Below are 24435 nucleotides of genomic sequence, written 5' to 3'. Positions count from 1 at the left end.
TGAAATGTTGGTGCCTGGTGTTTAATGAAATGTTGGTGCCTGGTGCTAAATGAAATGTTGGTGCCTGGTGTTAAATGAAATGTTGGTGCCTGGTGTTTAATGAAATGTTGGTGCCTGGTGCTAAATGAAATGTTGGTGCCTGGTGCTAAATGAAATGTTGGTGCCTGGTGTTAAATGAAATGTTGGTACCTGGTGCTAAATGAAATGTTGGTGCCTGGTGCTAAATGAAATGTTGGTGCCTGGTGTTAAATGAAATGTTGGTGCCTGGTGTTTAATGAAATGTTGGTGCCTGGTGCTAAATGAAATGTTGGTGCCTGGTGTTAAATGAAATGTTGGTGCCTGGTGCTAAATGAAATGTTGGTGCCTGGTGTTAAATGAAATGTTGGTGCCTGGTGTTAAATGAAATGTTGGTGCCTGGTGTTAAATGAAATGTTGGTGCCTGGTGTTAAATGAAATGTTGGTGCCTGGTGTTAAATGAAATGTTGGTGCCTGGTGCTAAATGAAATGTTGGTGCCTGGTGCTAAATGAAATGTTGGTGCCTGGTGTTAAATGAAATGTTGGTGCCTGGTGCTAAATGAAATGTTGGTGCCTGGTGCTAAATGAAATGTTGGTGCCTGGTGTTTAATGAAATGTTGGTGCCTGGTGTTTAATGAAATGTTGGTGCCTGGTGTTAAATGGAATGTTGGTGCCTGGTGTTAAATGAAATGTTGGTGCCTGGTGCTAAATGAAATGTTGGTGCCTGGTGTTAAATGAAATGTTGGTGCCTGGTGTTAAATGAAATGTTGGTGCCTGGTGTTAAATGAAATGTTGGTGCCTGGTGTTAAATGAAATGTTGGTGCCTGGTGCTAAATGAAATGTTGGTGCCTGGTGCTAAATGAAATGTTGGTGCCTGGTGTTAAATGAAATGTTGGTGCCTGGTGTTCCTCATCTTACACAAAGTCTACTGATTGCGTGGCAAAACAAATGTTGAACATATCTTTACTATTTGTGTGTTTTTGGATGTGCAAGCAATGCATTTTCACGAGTTGGTATAAATATTGAATTTTATAGCAGTTTTTGCTTATTACAAGAGTATGCATAGTAAGTCCATACAAGCGTTGAAATCAATGACTGACAATGGTTTTACAAGAATATTTACTAATGACATAGAAAGCATAGCATTATATAAAATAAAATATATGCACTTTTTCAAAGTCACTGATAAAGGGTAAAGCATTCTGAATGTTTATGCTTATCATTGATTATTTGATTACAGCCTCCTGATGACATCAGTTGTCTTGCTTGGAACCAACAAGTACAGCATATTCTAGCATCTACCAGTCCTGGTGGACGATCTGTGGTGTGGGATCTCCGTAAAAATGAACCAATTATCAAAGTTACTGATCACAGTTCGAGAGTAAGTTTTAGTAGAATATTTGTGAAATGTCAAGCCAAGTGAGCTGAAATGTTTTAATCTGGATCTTCAAAGATACTTGTGTTAAAGTTCAAAATGTCTTAGAGCAATCAAGTGGTCTAAAAGTACCCTGATACACTGGTTGTTCACATGAAAATGTTTGTCCCTGTAATTTCTACCTCACTTTTGCAACTTTGTAACAAATTTTCGCAACTTTCCATGCATTCATATATTGATTAGCAAATGATTTTGTTGATTTGGCTGATTCAACAAATTTGGCTGAGTGAAACCCCAGGATAAAATCTTCTTTGTTATTCACCATGTGTTAAACCTCACATGGCTTTGATTTAAACAAGTAGGTAGATTCTGTATGATAGCTGCTATCATCACTTGTTGTGAATTTTGTTACGGCAAGTCTCAGAAGTATTGGGGTAACAAGTTACCTAACTTGCTCACTAATTTTCCACCACTTTCGTTTTGACCAAAGCAGTTGACCTATAATTTGAATAGTACTCTTCATTCTGTCAATATCTTAAAAAACACTATTTGAAACAAGCTTCTGGGGTTTTACAGCACTGAAAAGTATGCAATTTTTTTTAGTGATGGTCAAATGTGCTTTGTCAAAACAAATGTTGGTTACATGTAACTTGCTGTCCTAAGACTTACAAGACTTGCTGTGGAGAAGATCATTAAATGTTGGTGTCTGGAGTGCCAGTTAAATCATGTTAGGATCTGACTTTGCAAAAACAACTCAAAAATGTAGATACTATGCAATAGTGTGAATTTGTATTTATTTCAATTTTTGTTTTAAGTTTTGCCCTATGAAAAAGTGGTTGTGCATTGGCTATGAGACATTGCCAGTGCCAGTTTTATCCCTGAGATGTTGTCTTGCATGATATCATTTCATATGGTATTTACTTGACATTGTTTGTTTATATCAGATACGATGTAAAGCGGTCGCTTGGCATCCTGATGTAGCAACTCAAATGGTACTGGCATCAGAAGACGATCATTCACCAGTCATACAAATGTGGGACTTGCGATTCGCAACGTCTCCGCTAAAAACTTTGGAAAATCATCAACGGTAAGTCTACTTCAAATACGTTCGCAATTTTTTCTTCCCTATTTATTGCCACTTTTATCATTAACCCTTTTCCGGTCAAGTCGGTGAAAAACCGCCGTCAATATGGGTATGCTAGAATTTCCCACTCCAGCTAGCTAACTGGTTAAGTCGTTGAAAAACGGCCTGTTATTTAGGTTGCTCAGACGGTCAAGCGTTTATAATACGTTGTACGGAACCTGATATTTTACACTTGCGAAATTATGGAGGGAGAGAATTTGTTTTCGATTACGCCAAGTCAAATAAATTAACCAAGTAATAAAGAATGTAATTCTATACTCTTGTCTGCTCATTTCACTATTTTACCGTCACAACGCGACGTTTGCGACGACGTAAAAAAACCGCCTTGACCACATTGCAAACTGCAGCATTACAACCGTATTTGAACGACACGATTCACGGTTATAACGGTAGTAACGTATTTTGACCAGCTTGGCAAATAGTCCCGGCACTTAGAATGAATAGCATAACGGATTCCAACGGCTGAGCTTGGAATGTCGGCAATCACCAACGTAAAATGACCGGGACAGCTGGTGGGAAATATTAAAGTCCACGTGATTTCACCGTCTGAGCTAGCATATGCAATTTTATGTGTATGCAAATTGTAACCAATCTGTGTTCGAAAAAATAACATATTTATTTACATAACAATAAATATTCAAATTGTGGGGAGATGCAGTCTTGTGGACATCTGGTCGTTCAGTATAAATATGGCCGAAGAAAGTGAGATAAAGCCCAGACTCGCTGTGTGCCTCCTTTCCGACACATACGTTAATATGCCGTCCTATACAGATAGAAAGTGTTTTATGAAGGCAAGAAGGAAACTGAAGAAAACGCGTCAATCGTGCAGTGGCACGGGGAGTGATAAGTTTGACATTGACACGACAGATTTTTCACCAGCAAAGCGTGGAAAAAGAAAGAAATCCAAAGCAAAGGAAACATTTGACGTCGGTGAGTTACCAGCCGAGCGTACCACGGACACCAGTGATAATAGTCCACTCAAGAAAAGGCGTAAAAAGAATAAGAACAAACGCAAGTCGGAGACTGTCTCCTCTGTCAATGAACATGCGATTACAGAAGAAAACCGTTTGAAGGACTGCAGGGGCAAACCAGGAGGCAAACGTAAATCGAAGACGAACCGTAAAGTGGTTGAATCGCCAGCTGCCGACAAAGCAGATGCCGAAGAAACGGAAGTTGGTCACGCTGAAATACAACGTGTCGTCGAAGATGTGATACAATTTTTGCAAGACAATGTTTGCGATTCGGAACCGTCGACATCCGCCACAACTGCCAACGCAGAAAAGCAGGGGCCTGAACATATCGACCCAGCGAGTACGCAACAAAACGTCGATGTCACCAAAGAAATGGTACAAGAAAATGTATGCGGTACAGAACAATCAACACTTGCGAGTTTCCCCGAAAAACAAACTATTAAAAAACGTGTTGTGTATGCACACGCATCGCCAATGGACACGCGTGATGATGAACTTGTATTGGACGAAAAAACGGGTGAGCTACGACACAAAATACCAGATGATTTCATAGTTGCAACTGACGATGATACAGATTCAGAAATCGATGAAGATCGTGCTGAGAATGACGATTTTTTAGAGCAACGTTACCCACCTGTACTCGATAGCGACATTGAAATTGAATCCGACACAGAAATTGGTGCTACATTCGATTATGTTGCCTCCGGCACTGGTGAATGGAGAATGGCCACGGAGGAAGACGGCGATATATTTACTATTCCAGTTTTTGAACCCGAACCTGGACCAACTTTCGAACTGCCTTCATATGCTCGTGAGGTGGAATATTTCTACAAATTTATCCCACCAGAACTGATAGAACTGGCTTCTACCGAGACTAATAAATACGCCAAATATCATCAAAAATGCATTGCAAAAAAATTAAATGCCCGCTGGCGTAATACAAATTTCATTGAAATGCAAGCATTCTTTGGTGTGATGATATGTATGGGTGTTGATCACAAATCAGCAATCGACGATTATTGGTCGAGTGACCCCTTTCTGCAGAACATGGGAATTGCATCAGTAATGACTCGGGCCAGATTTCAAATGCTAATGCGTTATTTTCATTTAGCTGATCCAGTAAATGACCCACGGCGGGATCCTGACATTGAACGTCGCCGTCAACGATCAAAGGCCGACCCGTTGTATAAAATCAACCCGTGGCTGAAACCCGTACTCGAAAATTGTCGGCGATACTACCAGATGGGACAGGAAATTTCGATTGATGAGGGTATGATTAGATTCAAGGGACGGTCCAAGTTTAAGCAGAGATTGCCCCACAAACCCGACCGTGATGGCTTCAAAATATGGCAGGTGTGCGACTCGACAACGTCTTACATTGCAAACTTTGAACCATATTTGGGGGTGAAATATAAAACTACAATTGAGGGGAGAAAGAAAGAAACTGGGACAATCAAGAAGACAACACACCGGTTGCTACAGCCCTTCACAGAAAAAAACCATATTCTTTTCTGTGATTCGCTTTTTACGTCAGTTAACACAGCCCTTGAATTACAAGACAAGAAAGTGTACATGGTCGGTAGTTTTAGCAGACGAAATCGGAAAACCATGCCGCCGCAATTAATTCCTGAAGGGAAAAGCAAGAAGCTGAAATTGAAAATTGGTGAAATGAAAGCAGCAACTCGACCGGACGACACTATCAATATTACTGCATACCAGGATGACAGCGCGCAAATATTGATTTTAAATACAGTCTATCCCCCACTGGCTACGTCGGCAGAAGCAGTAGATGACGAGAGACACGTGCCTGTATCGTCACAATGTTACAGACATCACATGGGTGGCGTGGATCGTTCTAACCAAAGGCGAAAATACTATCACACGGGCAGAAAAAACAATCGTTGGTGGATCTACATGGCCTGTTACCTCATAGATGTTGCATTGGTCAATGCTTATGAATGTTTCAAGGCATTGAATCGCACGACTAAAGTAACGCACAAATTCTTCAATATCCGCACAGGTAAACAACTGATTGGTGGACACTCGAGTAGAATTCAAAAATCCATAAGAGAAGTTGGCTCTCTTCCAAGTAACACGTCATTTATTCGTAGTGAAAACATGGATTCGCACGAAATATGCAGACTATCCGGGCGTCAAAAATCGTGTAAGCAGTGCAGCAAGGACGGGAGAAAAACTGCGAGTGGCCGATTATCAGAAACATCAAAAGGATGCCCAATTTGTAAAGTTCACCTTCACGCTGGCGAATGTTTCGCTGCTTTTCATCACAACATGGCACTGAGGGGAAAACGCACCGTGGGAACACAAACACGAAGTACAGAAGAGCAGCCCTCTACATCAGGCAGACGCATGGGAGCAGCCCGCCGGGGTGGACGACTAAGAAAGGCGTACAACAAATAAATTTGGGACTTATTACAGCGTCACGAACTGTACAATAGTTTGAGTTGGTGAAAATACGTTATCGTTAATTTAGTTTCATGCTCAGTCGGTATTTATACGTTTTAATGTCAGGATAGTTCATCGGGTCTAGTCGGTGGAAATACGTTTCTGCGTGAGTATATATACACGCCAAGTCCCTGCAGTTACGTTCTCGCTAGTTCGTTTTATTTCAAGTCGTTAAATATACGTTGAAATATTTAGTTGGTTAATGTGGTCATGTCGGTGAATATACGTTACCGTGTGAAGGTAACCCCGATCAAGTCGTTGCAGTTACGTTCTCGTTCGTTTCAGTCTCAGTTTGAGTCGTTAAATATACGTTGTAAGTGTGGACTTACTCATACGGTAAAGTCGGTTAATATACGTTAGAGCTTGAATATAACATCAGTTAAGTCACGGAAAGTACGTTGTAATATGTTACACATGTAGTTCAAGTCGTTGAATATACGTTGCAATTTGAAATGTACGCTAACGGGTCGAGTACGTCAAACACGTTTTCCCCCGTACATGTCCCAAATATCCCCATACTCACGCGTTTTTTTTCTTCTTACTTCGAACTTGCATTCATGTAGTGACCTTGTACTTGCTTGTAATGTGTTTTCAATTAAGCAATATTTATTTCAATGTTTAACACGTGTTTATTGAGACTGTACAAAGGGCAAAACATCGTTACTTAACGACAGTAAAAAATGTGTATTGAAATAAAACGGTGATTTTTTTTATACGAGAAATTGTTGTCCATGGTGGTAATGAAGTGTGTATGCAAACAGATTGCAAAAAATGTGAAAACTGTGGTCGATACAGTCTGTTAACTATGGCCTATTTTTGCAAAAATGTCTGGCAGGATAGCATGCTCAGATGCTGGCTACTGGAGTGCATTGAATCATGACCGTTTTTCAACGACTTAACCTGATAGCGTGAAACTCCCCTGACCGGAAAAGGGTTAATGATAACCTTCTATTCAGGGCTTGATTTTTTTAGATCAGAAATTTCTCACCCATATTTTTCTGCACTTTTTATATTCTCCAATATTTCTGGAAATGAACCCCAATTTTAGTGCCAACAGATCTCAACTCAACAAATTTGAGTATTTTTGACCCAATCTTCAGAAGGAAAGGGCAGATTATAAATGGGACTATTTTGTGAATTTGTAATGAAAAGAGGGAACTGGTGGTAAAAAGGTATAGATGCAGGTTCATAGGCACTTGCAATGAATTTTTAGCTTCGCTGTCGACTTTGTCGAGCGGAGCTTATCATATGAGTGATTGTCCGTCGTCGTCGTCGTCCGTCGTCGTCCGTGTCAATGTTTTACTTTTTCGACTTCTTCTTGAAAACTACAAGCCTGAATGCTTTGATACTTGGTGTATATGTACCTTGGGTAGACCTCTCTCAGATTGTTCATTTCATGATGATATCTTCAATATCTCTAATTTTGGTGAATATTTTTGTCATTTTTAGTAAAAAGTGATATTTTCGACTTCTTGTTGAAAACCGCAAGTGCAATTGCTTTGATATTACATATATAGGTACTACATGTGGACCTCTCTCAGATTTGTTCATTTTGTAATGATATCTTTAATTCTCTAATTTTGGTGAATATTTTTGTCATTTTTGGTAAAAAGTGATATTTTCGACTTCTTGTTGAAAACCGCAAGTCCAATTGCTTTGATATTTACATATATAGGTACTACATGTCGACCTCTCTCAGATTTGTTCATTTTGTAATGATATCTTCAATTCTCTAATTTTGGTGAATATTTTTGTAATTTTTGGTAAAAAGTGATATTTTCGACCTCTTGTTGAAAACCGCAAGTCCAATTGCTTTGATATTACATATATAGGTACTACATGTGGACCTCTCTCAGATTTGTTCATTTCATGATGATATCTTTAATTCTCTAATTTTGGTGAATATTTTTGTCATTTTTAGTAAAAAGTGATATTTTCGACTTCTTGTTGAAAACCGCAAGTGCAATTGCTTTGATATTACATATATAGGTACTACATGTGGACCTCTCTCAGATTTGTTCATTTTGTAATGATATCTTTAATTCTCTAATTTTGGTGAATATTTTTGTCATTTTTGGTAAAAAGTGATATTTTCGACTTCTTGTTGAAAACCGCAAGTCCAATTGCTTTGATATTTACATATATAGGTACTACATGTCGACCTCTCTCAGATTTGTTCATTTTGTAATGATATCTTTAATTCTCTAATTTTGGTGAATATTTTTGTCATTTTTGGTAAAAAGTGATATTTTCGACTTCTTGTTGAAAACCGCAAGTCCAATTGCTTTGATATTTACATATATAGGTACTACATGTCGACCTCTCTCAGATTTGTTCATTTTGTAATGATATCTTTAATTCTCTAATTTCGGTGAATGTTTGTGTAATTTTTGGTAAAAAGTGATATTTTCGACTTCTTGTTGAAAACCGCAAGTCCAATTGCTTTGATATTACATATATAGGTACTACATGTGGACCTCTCTCAGATTTGTTCATTTCATGATGATATCTTTAATTCTCTAATTTTGATGAATATTTTTGTAATTTTTGGTAAAAAGTGATATTTTCGACTTCTTGTTGAAAACCGCAAGTCCAATTGCTTTGATATATTATACATATAGGTACTACATGTGGACCTCTCTCAGATTTGTTCATTTTCTAATGATATCTTCTGTTCTTTAATTGCCATGTGCATTGCTAACAGCGGAGCTATCTCAGCCGACAGGCTGCTTGTTTTTATTTTGCTTTTTCTTACTCAGTCTTTGCTAAAGTCTGTTAACATTTTGGAGCTTTGTCAGTAGTGGAACATGCTCAAATAATAATTTAATCTTGAGTCAAAATGGAATTCCAACAATTAGTCAAATTTGTCATTACTGATGAGAGGTATTGGAATAAAATAAAGATTGCATTTGACTTTAAAGAGCTACTGAAGGCACCGACTAAAATTTTGTGACACCTGATTGTGTATTGTGTATTTCAGGGGTGTACTCGCTGTCGCTTGGTGTCCGCAGGATCCTGATCTCTTGCTCAGTTGTGCAAAAGACAATCGTATACTGTGTTGGAATCCAAATAGTGCAGTGTCTGGCGGTGAAGTCGTATATGAATTACCCACATCCACACAGTGGTGTTTTGACGTTCTTTGGTGTCCAAGAAATCCTGCTGTTATTTCCACGTCTTCATTTGATGGTCATATCAGTGTGTATTCGTTGATGGGCGGCGGCCAGCCAGTGCAACAGAAACAACAACTGCAGAAAGATAAAGTTAGTATTTCTCTATAGACAAAAATGACACTCTCCACATCGTGGGCATTTGTTCCTGCATGCTTCATACACATGTACCTCTGCCAGACATGGATCTACCATGCTGTGCAGAAGAAAATTATTGGTGCCATTTCTGCATGTATTATTATACAATCCATGCGTGGCAGAGGGGTGTGAGTGAAGCATGCTGGGAGCAACCGCCCTCCATGTTGAGAGTGCAAAAATGGTGCGTCTTATGAATTGTAACTTGTACATAACAGAATGTGGATCAATGCACAGTGAAGTGTACAGCAAATGTGCAATGTAAACGTTAATAACTCAGTGTTATCAAAGAAAAACAAAAAACAACAAAAAAGAAAACAAATGTAGCTGTTCTCACATTAAGGCCAGACTTTTTTTATTCCTTGTTTCTTAAGTTTTTATAAAGCAATTTTTTTGAGGAAAAAAAAAATAAATAAAATTAATTCTTTTTTCCCCATTAGATTTGTGTGATTCTCAAAGAATTGTAAGTGTGATCATTGATCGGAGAGAAGAAATGAAATAAAATTGTATTCCATGTATAACCTTGTTTCATGATCATGATACTCCCACAAAATTGCAACTTGGGTTTGTTATGCGGCGGGCGAAAAAAAAAATGAAGATAAAAATAAGTTTGTTTTGACAATTTTTCGCACTTACAAGTTGGCGGGCGCGAGAAATTACGCTGAAATAAAATTTTATTTTTATTTCATTTTCGGCTCCTGTTCATTCGACGGGTTCGCGAAACAAGGGATAATAAAAGTCTGTCCTAATGACTCTCCAAACATTTTTGAATAACAAGTTATTTCAACTATGACAAACAACAAAATTCACATAACCTGGTTACAAAGTACCTTACAAATACTCAGTTGTACTTTTAATTTAATTTGTTGTCAAGCAGCTGGCCCAGTGGTTTATAATTTCTATTCTCACACGTACCAGAACTTACCAGTTGGCTCTGTGTCTGTGTTTGCAAGAACTAGATTAATTCCTAAATTATGTCTTGTGTAGATTGCCGAGTCTTTCCCTGGTGCAGAACCATTTGTACAACCTGCCTCACAGCAAGTGGAAACCAAAGCTGAACCTGTGCTGCTGAAACAACCACCTAAGTGGCTAAGAAGACCAGTTGGTGCAAGTTTTGCTGTAAGTACATGTACATGCACCTTGATTATAGAGTGGATTGTCAGCCAGTGTCTGTTTCCTATTTTACTTGTCTATGGTGCAAGTTTTGCTGTAAATACATGTACATGCACCTTGATTAGAGTGGATTGTCAGCCAGTGTCTGTTTCCTATTTTACTTGTCTATGGTGCAAGTTTTGCTGTAAATACATGGACATGCACCTTGATTAGAGTGGATTGTCAGCCAGTGTCTGTTTCCTATTTTACTTGTCAATGGTGCAAGTTTTGCTGTAAGTACATGTACATGCACCTTGATTATAGAATGGATTATCAGTCAGTGTCTGTTTTCTATTTTACTTGTCTATGGTGAAAGTTTTATTGCTATGGTAACACAGCTTGACACTGTATTATCTGATAAGCCATTTTTTTTCAGTCATGGCATTAAAGATGACCTGGGTCTTCCATGCACAATGTCCAAATCTCTGAGAACTACTGTAGAATACTTTATTTTCGCTTGGAATTTATTTTTGCTATTTTCGCTGAAGGGATGATTCCATGAAAATAAAATCCAGCGAATATACTTTTTTTCCTATATTTTCACATTAAACTCATCCAAAATCAGTGAAAATAAATTCCAAGCAAACGCCCAAAAAGCCTTTTCAGCGAAAATTAATTCCAGCGAAAATAAAGTACTCCACAGTATTGTAATTTATCTTAAAATTGCCAAAAAATTGGCATTTTTTGTTGCTGAACCTCAGTTACAAAATATGTACATTCTTTCATAATTTGCATAATTTGGTTGTTTAAAGTGTTATCGTTGTTGCTAAGCATTGTACTTCAGTATAGATTCCATGTGATGTATACAGATCATGTAAAATATTAATAATAATAATAATTTATTTCTTTACCCATAATTGTTACACATACAAATATTTACAAATACTGTTGTTATGAAAATTGTCATGAGTAAAAGAAAAGTGAAATAGCTACAGATTTTTGTTTTTGTTTTTAAATGTTAAGCTTTTAATGGTATCATTGTTCTGGTAAAGCCTTCGTGCTTGAAGATAGGAACACGAGAGGTTCCAGTAGACCAGATACAATTTTGATCATATCTATTTTATTGATATCTGCATGCAAATGAATAAAATATTGATTGGCAAAGTAGTTTGTAACAGGATGCTCTTGAAAACTATTGTGACAGTGTTTGACAAATAAATGCTAAGTTTCTGTCTCCGTGAAATACAGAGTTAATCTATTCAGATCCCTTGTATGGACTTGAATACGCTGTGTACGACTAGTACAACACATTAAATGCATGTCTAATTTCCACAGTAATTTTACTACTTCTCGTGTTGCCAATGTCTTTGTTGGATAATATAGTCATAATGGATACTTTGTTATGAATGTTATCGAAAATGTATTTTGTATGTAGATGTATTTTTAGCTCTGCTGTCGACTTTGTTGAGTGGAGCTTATCATACGAGTGATTGTTCGTCGGCGTCCGTGTCAATGTTTTACTTTTTCGACTTTTTGAAAACTACAAGCCTGAATGCTCTGATACTTGGTGTGTATGTATCTAGGGTGGACCTCTCTTAGATTTGTTCATTTCATGATAATATCCTCAATTCTCTAATTTTGGTGAATATTTTTGTCATTTTTGGTAAAAAGTGATATTTTTGAATTCTTGTTGAAAACGGCAAGTCCGATTGCTATACATACATTTTCTAATGATATCTTCAGTTCTTTAATTGAAAAGTGTCTTGCTAACAGCGGAGTTATCTCAGCCGAGAGGCTGCTTGTTTTATATTAGGAACCACATACAATATATATATATATATATATATGTGTGTGTGTGTTTACCTCTTTTATCTTATTTGCCAAGTCCAATCAGTGTTCTATGTCTATTTGTACCGTAATTTAGCAGACATCCATTGGGAACTTCATCGGGTGTAATACAAGTTGTTTTATTGCATTCTGTTACTCATCTCTCCTCATAGTTTGGTGGAAAGCTAATTACCTTTGAAGGGGCCAAAGCAACTGGACAACAGCAACAAAGACCATCCCGGCCAGTTCATATAAGTCAGGTGGTCACTGAGAAAGAATTGTTGAAGAGATCATCTCAATTGGAGGCAGCTTTGCAAAGTGGAAATTTTGTAGATTTTTGTGATAATAAAATTACTGGTGCTAAAAATCAGTTTGAAGGAAAAGTTTGGAGTTTTCTGAAGGTGAGTTTACTGGCATATTTTTTCGCAGATTACATTTTATTCAAATATATAGAATTTCAACATCAGCAATGAGGATCACTTTTTGCTCAGTGTATTGGAATGGTGATGGGGCATATGTGATACATAAAATGTATTTTTTGAGATCAGCTTTTCATGTCTGTCCTAGTGCTGAATTAACTGCAATAAAACCTGTGGTTAAGTTATTGCAAATGAAATTCTTGAAACTTTAAGTGGTTGGGGCGGGATTTGGATGTGCTCTCCACATAATAATGTGATCACAATAGACTGTTTGCTAAGTTTGCTTTTGATTAATTTTTGACCAAATGGACATTATTACCTGTTGGCAAATTGAATCAAATTGAGGAGTTTTTTGTTGTGAAACAGTAATGATTATTGCGCATAGGCTTTTCATAGTGACTTTCGTAGGTAAATTTACCTCTCATAAATCCATCAAAATTTTCTATTACTGAAATGTTTGTTGTTTTTAGTAGATTTTGAGGTTATCTAAAAGTAGATTATATATGTTTTGTTGAGGTTCATTTTGAAAAAGATTCAAGACATCAGTTTTTACGGTTACTTGGATATGATCCTCATGAACTTACTAAGAAAGTAGCATCCGCTACGGGTGCTGCTGTATCGATTGCTAATGGCACAGACTTGGGGATAGATGCAACAGAGCTAGCAGAGAAGATGGAGTTGCTGGCAGCAGACGGCAAATCTTCTGATGCAAGACTTGGTAGTGGGCAGAATACACCAATCCTTGGATCAAAGGTGAGAAAATAAGCTTTGATAATTTGCTCACAAATAACAATAACAAGAGGTTAGATTTAATATTCTTTATTTGTATAGTTTAAAACTGTTCCCTGATTGGCTGATCTCTCATCCCTGTTTTAATGTCCACGTTTCAGAGCCAATCAGCAAGTAGTTTTAAACTATGCAAATGAGATTGTGCAGATTAACCATTGTGTCAGTTTTGGAGATGCATTTCAGCTAAATTTGGGTAAATTTGAGAAGTTTTGTAAACAAGAATAGTTTATTTAAGTGCAGTTGTCAATGGTGGCCATTTTGTCCAAATTATTTTTTCTATTACAGCTAATAATACTGTTTGTTGTCGTCAACTATTATCATCATTGTATATCTATAATTGTGAGCTGTTACATTTTAAAAATTAATACAGCCTCCCAAACTGTTTGCTGACTTGACTGTATATTTAGACCCCAGATAGTGATGCTGCAGCCACCTTTGATGCCATTACAGCCCAGGGACCAGTAGAAATACATTCTGGAAAGAAAACAGAGTCTAGATCGCAGTCTCCTTTCTCAATCTCGACAGATGAAGGTGAGTAAAGATTAATAGTTTTATAGAGTGCAGGTAATTAGCCCTTTGAGTGGCAAATTTTGTACCCGTTCAAATTTGGGAAAATGTTCTGTAATTTTCACCAAATTCAATTTCAATTTTTGATCAGACAAATGTGACATTGTTTCTAGTTTTTGATCAAAACAATTGAAACACTATTGTAAAACAATCTCACTATGAGAATATACTTATATTTTGAATTAGAGACATCTTAAATTAGCAAAATTACGAATAAGCTAAATTAGCTGAAAAATCATATTACCTAAAAAGATGTTTCGTAGAATGGTTTATGTGATCTGACTGAGGAATATTGGTATGTCGGCTCTGTTGAAACGGCAAACCTGATTGGCTCTGTTGAAACCGCAAACCTGATTGGCTCTGTTGAAACCGCAAACCTGATTGGCTCTGTTGAAATCGCAAACCTGATTGGCTCTGTTGAAACCGCAAACCTGATTGGCTCTGTTGAAACCGCAAACCTGATTGGCTCTGTTGAAATCGCAAACCTGATTGGCTCTGTTGAAACGGCAAACCTGATTGGCTCTGTTGAAATGGCAAACCTGATTGGCTCTGTTGAAACGGCAAACCTGATTGGCTCTGTTGAAACGGCAAACCTGATTGGCTCTGTTGAAACGGCAAACCTGATTGGCTCTGTTGAAACGGCAAACCTGATTGGCTCTGTTGAAACGGCAAACCTGATTGGCTCTGTTGAAAGCGCAAACCTGATTGGCTCTGTTGAAACCGCAAACCTAAATGGCTCTGTTGAAACCGCAAAGCTGATTGGCTCTGTTGAAACGGCAAACCTGATTGGCTCTGTTGAAACGGCAAACCTGATTGGCTCTGTTGAAACGGCAAACCTGATTGGCTCTGTTGAAAGCGCAAACCTGATTGGCTCTGTTGAAACCGCAAACCTAAATGGCTCTGTTGAAACCGCAAAGCTGATTGGCTCTGTTGAAACCGCAAACCTGATTGGCTCTGTTGAAACCGCAAACCTGATTGGCTCTGTTGAAACTACAAACCTGATTGGCTCTGTTGAAACCGCAAACCTGATTGGCTCTGTTGAAACCGCAAACCTGATTGGCTCTGTTGAAACCGCAAACCTGATTGGCTCTGTTGAAACCGCAAACCTGATTGGCTCTGTTGAAACCGCAAACCTGATTGGCTCTGTTGAAACCGCAAACCTGATTGGCTCTGTTGAAACCGCAAACTTGATTGGCTCTGTTGAAACCTATATGATTTAGTCTTTGTATGGAATAAGGAATGAAATTCTGTGTTTATTTTTTACAGATACAGATGGACTAATAAGTCAGTCGTTACTAACGGGCAATTTTGAGGCAGCCGTTGAAGTATGTTTGCAGGCGGATAGACTTGCTGATGCTATAGTGCTTTCTATTGCGGGTGGAACCCATCTTCTGGCTAGGACACAGAAAAAATACTTTCAAAAAGTGAAAACTCCAACAACTCGGGTAAGGATGGACAAGGTCTTGCTTTTCAAAGTTAATTTGTATTTACCAGTTTTTGCATGGATGATGTCGATATGCAATCTGAGAAGTTTTTCAAAGGTTATTTGCTAAAACATTGAAGCTAACAAACATTATATCTTGATATGCCAATGCTTGCAACACAATAGGTGATTTTTCGTTCACTATGAGATCTTGTGTTTGATTACATGAAAGACTTGGATCAAACTGCTGCCACAAAATCAAATGATTTGATTCTGACCTTTAAGTTCTATTTTTCAAAAAGGAATATTTTTTTGAAATATCCATGTTTGTTGAATCCCATGTTTTGACGCCACGCTGTCGCTATGACCTTTGTTTATCCTGTTTTTACGTTCAATTTTATGCATAACACAGAATCTTACAGTGAATAGAAAGCGATCTGTTCATGAGCTGATTATGGCACTGACAAAAGACATGAAACAAATTTGCAACCGAGTTAAGATTCTAGGTGGTTGCTGATGTGATTTATTCTTCAGTAATTAAGCAATTCTGTTAACGTAAAGCAGAAAATTAAAATGACCTGCAATTAAATTTTCTAATTATCCGTTATGTCTGTAATAATTTTCAGCTGATATCTGCTATAGTAACAAAAGACTGGTCTGATATCGTCAGTGGGTGTGATTTAGATAACTGGACGGAAGCACTGGCTGCGTTGATGACCTATTCTAAAGCAGAGGAGTTCTCAACACTCTGTGGTATGTATCCTAGTTCATTTATTTTGTAAGGTTTTGAGTAAGGTTGAGGTGGGTCAGGTGTTGTGACTTGGCTTTACAGAAAGAATAGTTGTCACTCTTATTTAGGCTTCAGGAAAGAGTGGAAGGCCTTAATTTGGTTCTAAAATAGGTGTCACAAAATGTTGAAAAATTATTGTCAATCAAAAAAACGTTTCATATGATAACATAAAAAAAAAACCTTAGTATATTTAATGTAATATGCATTTATTTTTTTAATTTTGTTGGTAATGAAAAGTATATATTCTAAAAGACCAATGCATTGCTTAGTAGTAAATGATCACAGGTTGGTAGCGCAATTTGATACGATTAATTCTGGATCCTAAACATGTCATTCTGTGTAGTGTATTGTACTTCTATGGTGCACTGTATTACTCCCATGATGCATCTCACTTGTGTTTTTAACACAGACTGGTAACATTAGACAAGAGAATGATAACTTTAAACATGTTCACATTACATAGATTCTATATCGTACCTGATTTGCACAACAGCTGTTAATCAATTACATCACTAAATATTTTATATTTTTATGTTATTTTAGATATTCTAGGAGAAAGGTTAGAAAGTGAAAGAGGTGGTGAAATGAGTGTCAACGCTTGCCTCTGTTATATATCCTCTGGTAATATTGATAAATTAGTCTCATGTTGGTCTAAGATAGCCAAGTCAAGTTCACCATTAGCATTGCAGGTAGGTTGATTATAATTGTTAGGGTCGTATTTTGTAATTTTCTTAATGTGGAATTGAAAGGTAACTAGCCTTTGAATTTTGTCTCTTCAGGATTTGATTGAAAAAGTAATGATACTTCGTAGAGCTGTTGAATCCCGGAAAGGTCGTAGTGAAATCTCTGGAAAAGCTTTTGCTAATAAACTGAGTCACTATGCTAAGCTGTTAGCAGCCCAAGGTAATCTGATGACTGCCATGCAGTATTTGGGGCAGTCCCAGGAGGTAAGATACAACAAACAACTAAACTTCATAATTTCTTATCTTGGAAGTAACAAAGTAAAAATGAAAAAAAAACATATCACACTCCTGCAATTTTGTCATTGACTTGTTGATGTAATGAACTCAGGGCAACATTAACTCATTTCTCATTTCCTTTGGTGTTCAGTTAAATTTTATAGATATGATTCTGTGTTTTCAGTGCAGTTTGTGATCATCACATAGGATTACTTTAAAATTGCTTTTTTTTTTATTTTACTTGTCTGATTTTGGAAAAGTTATTTGTGCTAACTAAGGTTATATGAAATGAATACATTTTTTATGTGGAAGTAATGTTGTTATTATCTGATACAATGTACCTAGAACAAAGGCGGTCGTAATGTTTCCGTACAGGCAACACCTCCGTTCTGTGATCCAGTATAGCTGCATCAGTTACGAGATTGAAAACCTTTCTATTTTTGGCAATTTACAACTATGATTACCATAGTTCTGATTGTATGCTAATTTGCAGCTAAGCATTGCTTTTCTTTGAAAACGATTAGATTCAACGACAGAGTAGTAAAAGTTGGAGTTCCATGTAAATAATTTCTGTATGTAACAGTGACATTAATAATCTATCCCTTGTTATGTTTATAGACTGGCTTTGTGTCTTTATTTTCAGGCTGTCTTAACACTTTAGCAGACAGCCAGTTAGAACACTGAATATGAATAGACACAGCTCAATGATTCTTCCCACAGCACTTCGAGATGGCCTTTAAAAGAATTAACCTTTTCACCACCAGTTACCTCTTTTCATCACTAATTCACAGAATAGTCCTGTTCATAGTCGGCACTTTCCTGCAGAAGATTAGGACAAAATTAGCCAAATTGAAGTAAAAATGAAAATTGATTTAAATTTTGTTTCTTGGCTCAAAAATTTGGGTTCATTTCCAGAAAAATTGGAGATTATTAGAAAAAAGTGCAGACAATTTTGTGTGAGAAAGTCTGGTGGTGGAAAGGTTAAGATAGGTCACAATTAGTATATCACATCAGCAGTATCAGTGAATTGGTACACACAATGCTTAATATTGATCTTACTGTTGTTTTTCTCTGTATTTGATGTTTGTAATTTCTGCTTTTGTTTGATGTAATTTTTAGTAGTCAGTGATATTAGCCATTGGCTAAGTATTTCAAACTGACTTTAAATAAACGAATTAAATTGAACGCTGTTTATAATTAATTATCCGATTTTATTACAGCAAAGTATTCTGGAACTACATGACAGATTATTCCAAGCTCAGGGTGAGGCTGTATCTCATTTAAATGCCCCTCCCTTCCCATTTAAGTCGGTGAATATCAAGGACAAACCTGATCCAGAACCAGTACCCCAGCAGCAGCAGCAGCAGCAGCAGCAGCAGCAGCAACAACAACAACAACAACAACAACAACAGCAGCAGCAACCACAACAACAGGTATGTGAAATTTCTATTCAGGATGACAAACTCTTGTTAAAGCTCTGTCGATATCTTCAACGTTTGTCCCATGCAAAATACATTCTCTGTTCACACTGAATTTGAACACATTCTGCCCGGTAACCATGACTTTTTAATTCTTATGAGATCATTATCTAGTGATATTCGTCATCATGAAATCAAGTGACTATGAAATCATGTACAATCACGATACATACTAAAATATACAAAAAGACGTCCTTAATGAAAGGTTTATTGGTTTCACACCTCTGATTTTAAAATTGAAGGGAAATGCTGTGATTGGTTTGTGATGTTGTCACTCATAAATATACATTTCAACTTCATTCAATTTAATGTAGTGAGTTTGATTGCGTTTGCACAGATAAGAGTGTTCCTGTAACTATCTGTATAAAAATGTTTTTAAGAACATGTGTTTAAGAATGAAGTCAGGCGTGTAAAAGACTTCTAAGGGCTATATAATAATGCTCGTAATCGATTCAATCGAGAACGAACAAATACAGTAAAAATTCACAGTTGTATCCTATCTAGGTTTATGCTATTCGCCTTGCATTTATTTTGTTGAGAACACTGCCCAACTCAGTGAATATTATTTCTATTTGAGCGGTCTCTCAGTACATTATTCTATATTTTTACTTGACAGGAAGTTGGTGTGAATTCGTTTCAAACCAGAACGGTTACAAGTACTCAATACTATTCATCTGGGCAAGTACAACAAGAAAATCAGCAACAACAACACTTTGCTTATCAAGACCAGATAGCTAATCAATCAGAAGGTGCTTACGGATCAACACCAGCAGCATCTGCCGACTCAACGAATATTTATTCCTGGAAAGGTAACCAGGGGAAGTATGCTAGCTATGCGAAATCTAGCAGCGTTCAGGGATATAACTATTCACAGTCGGGTTATTCTTCATATACGCAAAATCCTGAACAGCCGCACGGAATGTATGGGACAGCCGCACATAATAATGGTAGTTATAGTACGAATACAACACCTTCTACTGCTCCCCCATACCTACTATCGACGGGACCACAGGCACCTCAACCACCACAACCACCTGTACCACAACCACAACCTGGTATGTCTAATCAGCCACGTTCAATGCAACAGACAATGACGACGGGTTCTTCTTCACAACAGGATCCTCCACCCGGATGGAACGATACCCCAATACTGAGGCCTAAAAAGGTAATTTTTCATGTTCAATGCAAAGTGGTGAGGATGAAAACCTATTTATGTTGTTGACACCTGTTGAACTTGTCTGTATGCTAAATCTGACATAATTTCACAAACTAATTCTGAAATTTCTGTAATACTATTTCAGAGCCAATCAAAGCAGTCGTATGTCGCACCACAACCGATTACTGCCCCAATATTCGGTGTGCCACAAGAAGAAGTAGGCCCTGCCCCTCCCGGTGCAACCCAAGATGCTCCCGGAGCCCCCACAGCATACGTACAACCTCCTCAGGTATATAACCAAAATGCTTATCAGATTCCAGCACAACAACCAATAACAAATCAACAAATACCGACTGCTACTAACCAAGAACAGGTAACGCGAACGAAAACTGTTGACTCAGACAAAAGCACGGTTGTAAAAAGTTTTCAAGCTTTGTAAGTTAGCGTACTCTGGCAGATGACGAAACAGTTTATCTCTTGCAGTATATTAGCTACAATGACTCACTTGTTATCATTGATGGTATATACTTGTACTGAGGTGCGACGTTGAAATCTCTGTTCGACTGAAAACTACTTGTACCCTGACTGTACAACATTTCTATTTGACCAATAATTTCAGGATACAAGTGAATTTTATGTGTACTGTTTGTTTCTGGTAAAATTCTTGTTTTTTTCTTTCTATCTTTTCAAATCCTGACTAACCTTTTTGCTCGCTGTGCTTTTGTGAAAGTTGTATCTTTGTTTAATTACTAACATTTCTGTTTTTGCTTTATGTGTAGATGCAACTACTAATCAGTGGCTGTGCTAAGCAGCATGTCGCCCTCTAGTATTCAAAACGCAGATATGTAAAATTGCATTTCCCAAACAGAAAGTGGAACTGATATTCACACAATATGGTTTCAGGAAATGTTTACTGCTCGGCTTGTTAAAGTATGCACATCTGGCTTAGGAGTGCATACAGAATAAATTAAAACCACAACAGAATTACTTTTAGTATTCCATGTACTGTAAAATACTTTATTTTAGCTGGAATTTTGCTGAAAAGACTTTTTGGGTGTTTTGTATGGAATTTATTTTGCACTGATTGTTGACCATTTGAATGTAAAATATAGGAAAAAATGGATATTTGTTTGATTTTATTTTTAATGAATCATTCCTTCAGCGAAAATATGAAATATAAAGTATTTTACGGAATTTGCTAATGTACATTGATGGTTATATTGTTTATTTGTGTTTAAGGTGAGCATGGTGATGTGGTAATGCATCTTTTCTGATTTCATTTACTAAACCATTAAAGCTCAGTTATTCTGCACTACAGTCAAACCTGTGTTAACGACCACCTGTGCAGAGCGGCCACCTGCTCATAGCGACCACCTTAGTACAGTCCCTTCGCAATTTACACGTTAAAGACACTGGATATAGTGAACACCTGTCCAACGCGACCAGCGACCACCCTATTGTAGACCTATTCACACTTTAACCTTTGTATAATGACCACCAACATTTCCATCAGACTGTCTCAGCAAAAAGACAATAGCTACTTGCGAATCGCTAACAGGAAAGTGGCCATATGTTACGTTCAGATTACCGAGTACGCAATCTTTAGGGCTAAAAGACCATCGCAACTTGGTTTGTGAAGTTGCGAAAAAGTAAAAAAAAAAGTTGAATATCATCTGAATGTAACGTCTAGAGACTGGAAAGATTTTAAAAACAAATTAAAACAGTTTCATTCAAAGTTTGCAATGAAAAACTAGCTTGTTTCCGATCGGTACTACCCCCGGTATACTATCGATCCCCAGCCGGCCAGCGGCACTTCTGTGGACTGTCTCGCACATGAAGAGCAAATTCCCCCAGTCTCGAAAACAAAAAAAATGAACCAGTTTTATTAAATGAGAGATGTTTTATTTACCTTGTCGACATGAAATATCCAAACAAAATAATAAAACATTCGTTTATCTCGTTTTCATCGCGGGATTGCAAAATCCGACCTATTTTGGCCGCCATGTTGTTTGTTGTTGATCGTTATAAATTATGCCAATGAAGCTAGCGCATGGGCAAACGTATTGTTACTGAGGGGTCATCTCGGGGTTTTTCTCAACAAAAGATGTTTTCTATTTTGATCCTCTTTTTTTTTTTTTTTTATAAACGGTAATATCAATATTTCGCAATCTAGAAAATTCGTTTGGGCAGTTTTGACACGTCGATGCTTGCAACAAATAACTGTAAAATTGCGTGTACGATCACCGTGTTTCATTTCCAGTTCTTTTGACTTTCTGATTCAACACCGAGAGTTGGAGCAATCGTTATGAGTTTGGTCAATTTTGTTTTTTTCAATCACGACAACTTTGCCTGTGCATTTTGTCACAGTGTACAATCGACAATACTAACGATGGGACTGATTACCGCCTGTGATGGAATATGTGTAAGAGACTGGGGAATAAGACTGCTTGGCGAGAGTGTGAAAGTCCGAGCTGAAACCCCAATGCGGCCGATCGTTGACAATCGTTCTTATGCATTAAATACACCAATGAATCCATGGGCAGAATCACTTGGCTTCAGTGAATTTACATGGTATAATTTGTAGTAAAAAAGTAAACCTGTAATTATCCAGATGAAAATGAGTGACTTTTATTAAAAAAGACATATTCATTGTAGGTTTGTTTTTATGTATTGCTTATGATCTCCCTTAAAATTCTGGTCCTAATTAATATTCATGATTAAATGAATAAATTAGGCCACCTCCATATAAAGACCACCTGTCTATAAAGGACAGTTTGGCTCAGTCCACTGACTGTCCTTTATAGACAGGTTTGACTGTATATACTAATTAGCTGCATATATTTTATGTTGATGAAACTGACATTTATTGCGGTATTCACAGCCTAAAAAGGAACCTGAGCCTCCAAAAGAAAAGGCACCAATCCCAGCTGAGCACCAGGTGGTTTCTACGACATTCGATGGTTTAGCTCAGAGATGTGCATCTGTTGGTACGAATCCTGTAAGTGTTGATTTTATTCTACCTAGTCTGTCACCAATTCCATTTGCCCCTCCCTCCCTCCCTCCCTCCCTCCCTCCCTCCCTCCCTCCTACTTTTCTGCTGCAATACTGGTATGAGAATAGGATTATTGTATTCACAAAACATCTGCGTAATTGTTTAACTGTATCCGAACATAAACATAACTTTGATACACGGTGAGCAAATTACGAAAGTTAGTTAATTAATAAATCCTAAGTTGTTAAATTGTATTTGTGGTTCTGGCATTTTTTTCACATGTGATAAAATGTAGTCTTATAAACATGTATGTTGAAATGTGCTCTCAATAATGTTGGCCCGATTTCTGGCCTGTCCATCGTAAGATGCTCTGACGTTTTCAGTGAAATGATTGAAACGTGAATGGATTTATTCACTAATAATTACAATTTAATTCATCCTTGCTGAATTGTAACTGAATAAGCATGTGAAATTACTAGTATATACAGTGTTTGTAATTTCTCAAAATGGTGTACCAGATGCACCTCAGCTGGTACGGTAACATTAAAATTGTCAGAAAGTTAACAATCCTGCATAAAATATCATTTTTCGCATGGCTATAATGAAGTGAAGAGAAAGTCATAGTTGTGGCAAAATGGTCGTCGCCATCGCCGTCCACATCGTCATCACTGTCGTTATCGTCAACTTTTCTTGTGGGCACGTAAAATTCAATCAATCACAGGAAAACTCAAAATTCTGTTGACACTCAGACCGAATAATTTAAATTTCCCATTATAAATTGTTGCGTTCTTTGTTTCACGATCTGTGTATCATTAACTTCAACCACAAGATAATATCATTTAGTGAAATTGCATTTAAAATTTTGATTGGAGCAGACAATGGAAAAATGTTTACAAACCACTGGGCATGCAAGTTTTTAGTTTTAACAGCTCGACTGGAAAGTTCTGTCTCGGACATAGCTTTCAGAAAGTGTACACATGCACCGCTATGAATCAAGAACACTAAAAGATGTCTCGCATCTGTAATGATAATATTCAGTTATTTATGGATATTTTTTGTTCTTGTTTTTACAGCAAATAAAACGTAAATTAGATGATGTCAATAAAAGATTAGCTGCACTATATGATAAACTGAGGGAAAATTCAGTAAGTATTATAATTTCCTGCATTTGTGTATTTGTGCATTGATATGAATATGAAAGCACTGCCATTGTCGTGTCATGCTTTATATGGGACCCATGTGTGCAACATGTGTAAAATACATTGTGAAATTCGGACATTCACTGCATGTCTCAATGTAAGACCTGCTTATTGCTATTGTGAGGGCCACCCACAGAACTCACACTAGACAGGGTTTTTTCACTGCTAGAATGGGGTAGACAAGACAATAGTACTGGAAATGCAATACACATACACCAAAATATCGAGTTAAAGCAACTGGCTTTAATACCTCTCAAACTAATTACAAGAAACAAAAGCACAGAAAAATACAATGAAAAATTCACTTAAATAGGGGATTGCCTAGGGGTGTGTGCATTGGTGATAATTTGATGACAATCAATGGCTTCTGCAAGACAACGGCGATGAAATACAAGTCTTGTTTGAAGAGAAACATCGTTATTCTGGAGGGCACCTCTGATAGCAGAGCAGTTCATACATGTCTCACAGAATGAT

The 24435-nt window shown here is 37.2% G+C and overlaps 1 protein-coding gene across 2 annotated transcripts in view; it reads left to right on the top strand.

The window, feature by feature from the left end:
* Nucleotides 1–24435, top strand: part of LOC100371167 (protein transport protein Sec31A-like) — a 35989-nt gene that overhangs the window by 9346 nt on the left and 2208 nt on the right. Inside the window, exons 6-21 of one of the 2 annotated variants that reach the window (XM_085493855.1) lie at nt 1256–1396; nt 2335–2477; nt 8949–9228; nt 10258–10389; nt 12363–12590; nt 13125–13361; nt 13805–13928; nt 15231–15409; nt 16014–16140; nt 16721–16866; nt 16957–17124; nt 18357–18569; nt 19231–19779; nt 19916–20059; nt 22652–22768; nt 23836–23907. In XM_085493855.1, coding sequence (XP_085349981.1) covers nt 1256–1396; nt 2335–2477; nt 8949–9228; nt 10258–10389; nt 12363–12590; nt 13125–13361; nt 13805–13928; nt 15231–15409; nt 16014–16140; nt 16721–16866; nt 16957–17124; nt 18357–18569; nt 19231–19779; nt 19916–20059; nt 22652–22768; nt 23836–23907 — 3000 coding nt within the window. Of the gene's footprint in view, nt 1–1255; nt 1397–2334; nt 2478–8948; nt 9229–10257; nt 10390–12362; nt 12591–13124; nt 13362–13804; nt 13929–15230; nt 15410–16013; nt 16141–16720; nt 16867–16956; nt 17125–18356; nt 18570–19230; nt 19780–19915; nt 20144–22651; nt 22769–23835; nt 23908–24435 lie in introns of both variants that reach the window. The other variant, XM_085493854.1, reaches the window with a different exon arrangement.

Source organism: Saccoglossus kowalevskii, chromosome 19 (genome assembly GCF_978046115.1).
Source record: "Saccoglossus kowalevskii chromosome 19, keSacKowa6.1, whole genome shotgun sequence".
Classification (NCBI taxonomy): Eukaryota; Metazoa; Hemichordata; class Enteropneusta; family Harrimaniidae; genus Saccoglossus; species Saccoglossus kowalevskii.
Note: the sequence above shows the minus strand (reverse complement) of the source record. Positions and strands in the feature narration are given on the sequence as shown.